Source organism: Aspergillus terreus, genomic scaffold, assembly GCF_000149615.1.
Source record: "Aspergillus terreus NIH2624 scaffold_1 genomic scaffold, whole genome shotgun sequence".
NCBI classification, from domain to species: domain Eukaryota; kingdom Fungi; phylum Ascomycota; class Eurotiomycetes; order Eurotiales; family Aspergillaceae; genus Aspergillus; species Aspergillus terreus.
This window is the reverse complement of record NT_165972.1, coordinates 760366-768547: the sequence shown is the minus strand read 5'-3', so window position 1 is coordinate 768547 and position 8182 is coordinate 760366. Positions and strand designations below refer to the sequence as shown.

The following is an 8182-nucleotide window of genomic DNA, read 5'->3' as shown; positions in this document are numbered from 1 at the left end:
CTTGACCGTTCGAGTGACTCGAGATTCCTGTCATCATGGGCCACTGCTTTAGGGATGCTCCGAAGTATGTTCGCCGACCCGACCAATGTTGTAGCATAAGTTTCAGCACGTTATGCACTAGTCTATGGCGTGATAGCTCACATACTGTTTCTTTCAGCTCCTCATTGTCTCAAAGGGCCTCGATCGTAGCTAGGATGTTTCATCAGCCAGTAGCATGGACATTAGATAAAATTGGCTCACGGTGAAGTTGCTTCTAGAATCCTATCCCATATGCAAGGGTGATAGTCCAAATTAGACTTATCGCGTGGGCTCCCTTGCCTATCAGCTCTCCGCAATATATATCAACGCCACATGTTAAGCAACATCCTCGCCGCTGTTGGTAACCATACATTATCACGCCCTCTGCTCCTAATTCTACGTACACCCACTACGCTCATTACTACTACTATGTTAAAGAATGGCAACAAAATAGGTAAAAGCCCAGCCGTCTACTACAATAGATAGATACTGTAACAGAAGCAAAAAATGGAGTTGCGGGGAATCGAACCCCGGACCTTTCGCATGCGAAGGCATGCTAAGCGAACGTTATACCACTAAACCACAACCCCTTGTTGTTATTACGAGGTTCCGAATAAGACTACATGAATCAGGAACAACATCCTGTGGCGACATCCGCGGATACTGTCGCTTACAATATACTCGAGTAGCTAGAAATGATCACCCTGTCGTATGCACTCACTGCTCACTGCATGCACAAACCAGCGGCCATCAAGTACTTACCAGAATGCTATATTCTCCACAAGTAAATCATAAAGCCAATGTTACGGACTTTTGTATGGTATCTATCTGCCAGTAATATAAACATAACACCTCCTTTGCTACCCCCATCAGATCCCGTCGTCTTCCCCGGCCAGCAGGGCCGCATAGTCGTCTGCCGATGCAAAAGTCGGCAGATGCTTGAGCTTGCGCCTCTTCTTCCGATCGGTCTGGTCCTCGTCCTTGGGCAGTTCCACACCGCCGCCGAGTTCCATGTCCGACGGGAGTTCCTCGTCACTATCCAAGAACGCCTCGTCATCAGAGACATCCATGTCAAACTCATCCTCCGAGGCCTCCGGCTCCTGGGTCTTCTTCGACTTGGACTTGGACTGCACAGCGGCCTGCTCAGCCGCCTCGAACGCCTCGTCCTCATCCATCTCGCCCATCTCCTCATCCATCTCCTCATCGGACTCGTCGTTGAAGATAACCTCGCCTTCCTCGTCGTCACTCTTATCATAAGCGGACTCCAGATCCTCCATGTCCAGATCGTCATCGCTGCCGGCGCCCTCCAACTCGGGCCGCGAGTCGACCAGCGCCTGCCAGATCTCAGACTCAGCGTCGCTAAGACCCTCGCCATCCTCCTCGTCACGGTCAACGGGGTCCTTGCCCTTCTTCTTGCGTGTCTTGTCCTTGTCCTTGCCCAGTCGGTTGAAGTACTCGTGGAAGAATACGTCTTCCGCCGCCACATCCTCCGACTTCTTCTTCCAGAATGCCTCCGAGTTGAGCGGCACATGCTGGGCATGCTTGCCGCCTGCCACCAGGCGATCCTGCGCATCGCTGCCTGCAAGAGGCTGCATGATAGACGCGCCACGCGTCGTTGCAGCCGCCTTGGGCGTTCTGTAGACAAAGCGGTCAAGGAAGTGTGTCAGCGTGTGCAGGGTCAGATCCGGCTTTCCGCTCATGGGCTTGTGCTCGAGCAGATTCGCCGCATTGACCGACACTGAGGGGTGGAAGTGTGACAGGTAGGGTAGCTGTACAGTAGTCAGTCGATGCTCGTTCAACCGGTAGAGGCTACGGGCATATGGAGAGGCTCTTACCAATTCCCACAAGCAGGTTCTATCGGCATTGCTGTGCTCAGGATCGCGCTTGCGTGGGTCGTAGCCGTTAGATGGCTTCCGGGGCTTGGTCTCGGCGGTGACCGCCTGCTCGGGTTGCTCGTCATCCTCGTCCGGCACATCCTTGAATACCTCCTCGTCGTCGCTTTCATTCTCCTCTGGCTGATCGTACAGAGTCTGGATACTGGCAAAGGATTTCTCCAGTTCGCGGAGGAGGTAGAAGACACCACAGACGAAGGAAGGCTGGTGGAGACCGAGGACTTGGACGATGCGCTTCACGAAAGCCTTGACGCGACGGGCGTTGACATCGTTCTTCAGAGCCTTGAACAAAAGGTTGAGGTAGAGCGATTGCTTGGAAGATGTTGCGACCCGCGGGTCCAGGAGAGATTCGTACAGGGTCCGGTAGAAACGATCGGCCGCTACTTGGTGAGATGAAGTCAATTGTTGGATCAACATAAGAGCCTGAATGCTAGTGTTGAAGTTGGACGAATGAGTGATCCGGAAGAGGGTATCGATGTGTTTCGAGAGACTATTGATGATTAGCTTATTGCATTCAAACGCGGGTAGAGGCAAAAAACGTACCGCTCCGAGTCAGAGTTCGTGAAAGGATAGGCACGGTTCACACCAGTCAGCACTGCGGATACAAGCTTGTCCTGCATCTCCTCAGCCTGAGCCTGGCCCTTCTCTTCCTCCTTTGCGGACTTTTTGCCTCCCTTCTTGCCGAACTTGCCAGGCTTTTTGCCTGCCTGAGACTTGCCACCCTTGGTGGGTTTCAGCAAAGCGACGAAGAGGGAGAAGTAGATGTCGAGCAGTTGGACCGCAACAGTCTCTTCCTTGAGACTCAAAACGGTCTGGTTCAGCGTGATGATCGCGTAGTACTTCGCGTGTTGACTCTGGCCCGGGCGGAAGAGGACTTCCTCAACAGCCGTGATGATGGTCGGCTTCATCAGAGGGTGAGCCTGTTCAAGTTGCAGAAGAAGATATGAAGCACGAGATGCGATCTTCCTTGCCTTGTCACCGAGCTTGTTGACCAACAGACGCAAGAGATTTGTTTCTTGCTCAGGCTTTTCCTTCAGCAATTCGTACACATAGCTGACCGCTCTGGAGCGAGAGAATTCGATCTCATCGTTGCACCAGACCTCGAGGATCTTAAGGACCTCGAAGTACTGTTCCTTGAGAAAGTTCTCGTATGCCCAGACAATAAGGTGGCGTTTCTGAAGACCACTAGGGAGGGCGTCGCCTTCAGACCACCTGCTCGCTCCCTGGAACGCAGCGATGAGGGATGGCTGGTTGGAAAAAGATCGGAGCCTGCGATCATTTGGAAGCAATGTGCCCTGAGCGAACATATCCTTGAGAGATCGGAGAACTTCCACCGCCTGCGCACGACTACGCTTCTTTCCGAGACCGATTAGACTTTCCAAGGACTTAGTGTTGTGCAGGGGCGACTCCTGTACAGCAAGAGTCAAAGCGGAGATCTTGTCGCTAAGGGTACCGGTCGACATAATGGTGGTGTAGAACTTGTGCGACGATGAGGCGGAAGCCTGCTGCGCCTCCGCGTACATTTTGTTCTCCTGCTCGAGTAGGGTCGCGGCATATTGATGTACACGTTCCACTAGATGACGGGGCAGAGTGTTCGCTTGTTTCGCCGAGATCGTGGGGAGATCCGTTGCATACCAATCGGACCGGGGCATAACGGTCTATTGCTCGGGTCAGCATGTATGTAAAAGCTGGGGCTGGATATTGCTCACCAGCTTAGAGTATTCCTTGGGGAAAGAAATCTCAGCCTTGTCCTTGGGAGCCTTGTCACTCTTGGTAGATTCCTTAGCCTGTTTCGAAGATGGAGCGGGCTTGATCTCATCTTCCTCATCTTCACCAGAGTCTTCGGCTTGCTCGCTCTCATCCTCATGCTCATCTTCCTCTGCTTCATCCTCCTCGGCCTCGTCGTCCTCCTCATCGATGTCTTCCTCTTCCGCATCTTCGGGGACAACCTGTCCAGCCGCGGCTAGCATACTGGATAGCTCCTTTCGTAGTAAGTCCTCCTCGGATTTGCCCTTCGATTTCTGCGTAGTGTCTGCGACGTCCTCGACATCGGAGTCGATGCCCTCGAGAAGATCGATATCTTCCTTGGTACCACCGAGAGCCAAAACCTCCTGCAAGAAAGTATCATCCTGGGGTGCTGACGTATCTGCCTTGTCTTTCTTCTCCGCAGCAATCACTTCACCGTTGCGATCCCGCTTTTTGCCCTTATTCTTTTCGGCATCGCCTCGCTTTGAGTCCGTCTTCGGCGCGATTTGCTTGGGTTCCTTTGCAGAATCGTTGGAGCCAGCCTTGGTCTTGTTGTTTTTCGACTTTTGCTTGGCTGAACTCTGGTCCTTCAGTCTCTGTTCGATCTTCTGTCGCAGGCCCGCAAAGGCACTCTCTTCCAGCTGGGGAAAAGCGTCTGCACCGGCGTTGGTGCCATTGGCGGCAGAGCTGCCTTCGGAGACAGCCTCGTGAGCGCCGGAGGAGCGCTTCCCCTTACCTTTGGCCATGGTGAACAGTTATAATATACTGACCTGACCAAAGCGTCGTTGTGTTGAATGGTTTATCGCCGGACTTTTTTTTTCTGCCGCCCGAAATTATGGAGACACCCCGAGGCCGCCGGAGAAAAACTTGACCCGGGACCCGCCGTGTCATGCACGGACCACCTGGCCGCAGCCTTCAATTCCGCCGTGTTTAGTTGGAGTTCTTGTATCTTCAATTGTTTGAATCTGACCGGTGGTGGCTGGCAGTTGACAACTTTTTAAATTGGGGAAGCTGCGCACAATCCCAGCCTCTTGATTCATGATTGCCGGGTTTCGCCCGGCGCCGGGCCGCTCTTCAGTGGCATATCGGGCCTATTCGGGAAACCTTCGATTGCAAAGAGGCTTACTATGTCATTACCATGTATGTTTATAGCGCGCGCACTGGAGTTGTGTGCAGTGGCTGATAGTGACAGACCGATGGCAGAACGCGCGTGTCAAACTTTTGGATACCCACGGGAGGTATCTCCAAGAAGAATGTACAAGGAGAGAAAGGTACCTACTTTCTATCTCTACCGAGTATTTCACCCTCTAACACTCGTCCTAGAGGATGTGAATGATCTCTTGATTAGGGGTGGCTTCCTGCGGCAGGTAAGGTTCCCTCTATACATGCGCAGTCGCTGTCTAACTGCATTTAGGCCTACTCTGGGATCTTTCACATGTTGCCCCTTGGTTTGCGTGTGCAAGATAAACTAGAACGTCTCATTGACAAGCATATGCGCTTACTTGGTATGTGTTGACCTTTATGGAGAGTCCATTGGAACTTGCATTTCTAATTCCATGTAGGAGCCTCCAAGGTTTCCCTATCCTCGATATCCTCCCAAGAGCTCTGGGAACAGTCAGGACGTCTGAAGGAAGGCTCAGAGGTAGGAACTGCATTTATACTGACTAGTAACCTACTAAGACATGCAGGTTTTCCGATTTCTCGATAGGAAAGAGTCCCGATTTCTCCTCGCACCCACGCATGAGGAGGAAATCACCACGCTGGTGGGAAGTCTCACCAAGTCGTACAGAGATCTTCCTTTGCGCGTGTATCAAATATGTAGGTACCGTACAAGAGAACAAAAGGCATATCTAACAGCTCATGATAGCAAGAAAATACCGGGATGAGCCCCGGCCAAGACAGGGTCTTCTGCGTGGACGAGAGTTCATCATGAAAGACCTCTACACTTTTGACTACAGCATGGAAGAAGCCCTGAAGACCTATGGGCAGGTAAGAGCTGCCTATACCCGGTTGTTCAACGAATTGAAAATCCCCTATCTGGTCGCCGTCGCCGACTCCGGCAACATGGGAGGGAACCTAAGTCATGAGTTCCATTTCCCCAGCTCAAAAGGAGAAGATACCGTTATCACTTGTACGAGCTGTGACAGTGTTTACAATGAGGAGCTTGCAGACGGACAATCTCACGGGCTCGAAAATAATACAACTCAGTCCGAGGGGTTCAACACCGGGGCGGTCTCAGCTGAAGCAACCCCAACCATCTCTAACGATATCTGGATGGCGATCTCGCGGGACAAGCGAACACTGTTACGAGCCTGGTACCCCAAATTCTCCATGCAAGGAGACTCTCAAGAGCCCGTGGAACGGGAGGTGAATTCGCACGCCGTCAAGGCCGTGGCCAGTGCAGCGGGCGTCGACCTGGATCTCAGCGTGGAGAACCCGCTAGAGCAGTGGGCTACGCAAGTGAAGTCTGAGAAAGCCTCCAAGCGGCCGCAGGTCCTTGACCTTTACGACTCGCAGGTCCGCGTATACAAGCGCCCGCCACTGAGTGATCTCCTGCAGCGCGCTGGGTGTGCGGCCGACGACATCGACTACACCATGCTAGATCGGTTCCCGGAGACGAACAATGGGCTCAACCTAGTCAAGGTGCACGATGGCGACAAGTGCACGAAATGCGGACAGGGACATCTGAAGACCCACACGGCGATTGAGCTGGGACACACGTTCCACCTGGGCACCCGCTACAGCGAAGTCCTGCAAGCCTGTGTCATGGTGGACCGGGCGACCGCCGGCAAGTCCGAGGACCAAACTGTGCCGATGGAGATGGGATGCCATGGCATCGGCGTTTCGCGGATGATCACCGCTGTCGCGGACAGCCTGGCAGACTCGAAGGGTCTCAACTGGCCTCGGGCGATGGCCCCTTACGAGGTCATTGTTGTTCCTACCAAGGGGCTGGAAGCGGACGCAGAGAAGATCTACGATGTTCTGGCCTCCAATCCCACGTCGCCGTTCGACACCATCCTCGATGACCGCGACAAGCAGATGGGATGGAAGCTTGGAGATGCAGACCTGATTGGATACCCTGTTATTGTGGTGGTTGGAAAGGGGTGGAAGAAGCAGCAGACGGTTGAGGTGCAGTGCCGGCGGCTGAACAACCTGCGCGAGAATGTTCCTCTGGAGCGACTCCCAGAGTTTGTGAATTCACTGCTAGCGCAGCTGTAGAGCGGATGAGCTTTGTATTATAGATATCATTGTACCAGTACACCCAAATTGTACACTATGACTGCCAATATACCCATCTCACTTGTGCTGGCAATTTTTCCAGTTCTTCCTCTCGTTAGGTATGCATTGGAGTATCAATGCAGATCATTACCTCACAAATAGCATAACTGGAGCCAATTTCTGTATACCCGGTCTACAAGGTAGGTAGTCTAAGTGTAGTGATAACGCAATGGCTTCACTGTGTGATCTACACAGCCCGTCCAAGGCATAGTCTTTTGCGCGAGCAATCAGAGATTGTGCTGGCTATTCCATTCCATAATAGCGACAGCAAGAGGATGGCTCATGATGAGGCATACAGCAAAAGAGCTGCGCAACCAGTTATCCAACTCGTTTCCTCCCTATAATTTGTTGGATGGAACATCCTTTAATGTGCAACGCATATGCCACAGCCAGCAGATATATGCGACTCTATAGGATGTCTATCAATCTGTATCCCGCCTGACTAGTAAGTACTCTACACTGCTTGTGACTCATTTAGGGCACCTGATACCTGGCTCGTTCGCCAGCTCTTTGCGTTGGCCTCGATCAAGGTGCAAGCGTATTGGCGATGATTGCAACCATCAGTGTTTGGTAGGGATATCAAGATCTATTGACAGAAATCTCTGCATCCGAATATTCCAACACACACTTACTGCTCTTGTGACGATATCATAAACACCCTCTTCTGCGCAGGCAGATCCTGCAGGACTGACTTTATACTTAGGATTGGTAGATTGTTTCTATCCTAGCCACTCGCTCAAGCCACTGGAATGCAGGGTCCCAAAGCGATTGGCGTTTACAAGTATGCGCCGCCTCTATGGTGGTACTAGCTGGCAAGCCTTTCCTTACCGACTAGTCGGTTTAATGAATCATCCTGAATACCTTGTAGAGTACATGTGCCACGATCTCCTACCGGGCGAATGACCCAACACTATAACAACTGCGACAGATGTTAGACACGAGGCGTACACCAGACGTATCCCAGATTGATTGCGCAGCCATCTGGACGTCGGCAGTTGAAGGAAACGCACTGAGCGTCTATAGCCAAGATGTATGGATGTCACATGCATGCGGCGTTTAACAAGATTTACAAGACCTTGTCTTTACATGGCCTTCCGCAGGCAGAAAGAGCCTCTTACAAGCCACAGAATCTAAGCGAGCATAATGCAGGGACACAGTGCAGGCTGTGTCGTTACCCGTGTCCTCCGGTTGATGCCCAGCGGTGTGGCTGGTGCAGCACAAGACAAGGCGGTTTCGCTAGAGCCCCA

At 52.3% G+C, this 8182-nt stretch overlaps 2 protein-coding genes and 1 non-coding gene across 3 annotated transcripts; 1 reads left to right on the top strand and 2 right to left on the bottom strand.

Annotated features, from left to right (window-relative positions):
- Positions 1–526: 526 nt before the first annotated feature.
- On the bottom strand, positions 527–608 carry ATEG_10479. Its single transcript has one exon. It is a non-coding gene; the product is annotated as a tRNA-Ala (tRNA).
- A 279-nt stretch (positions 609–887) lies between these two features.
- ATEG_00268 (RNA-binding ribosome biosynthesis protein MAK21) lies at positions 888–4402 on the bottom strand (the record flags this gene model as incomplete). The annotated part of the gene is made up of 4 exons (XM_001210354.1): positions 888–1787; positions 1854–2400; positions 2454–3568; positions 3620–4402. The coding sequence occupies 4 exons, from the start codon at positions 4400–4402 to the stop codon at positions 888–890; spliced, it is 3345 nt and encodes a 1114-aa protein (XP_001210354.1).
- Positions 4403–4909: 507 nt separating this feature from the next.
- ATEG_00267 (putative proline--tRNA ligase AIM10) lies at positions 4910–6875 on the top strand (the record flags this gene model as incomplete). The annotated part of the gene is made up of 4 exons (XM_001210353.1): positions 4910–5023; positions 5071–5161; positions 5337–5474; positions 5524–6875. The coding sequence occupies 4 exons, from the start codon at positions 4910–4912 to the stop codon at positions 6873–6875; spliced, it is 1695 nt and encodes a 564-aa protein (XP_001210353.1).
- Between the last annotated feature and the right edge of the window lie 1307 nt (positions 6876–8182).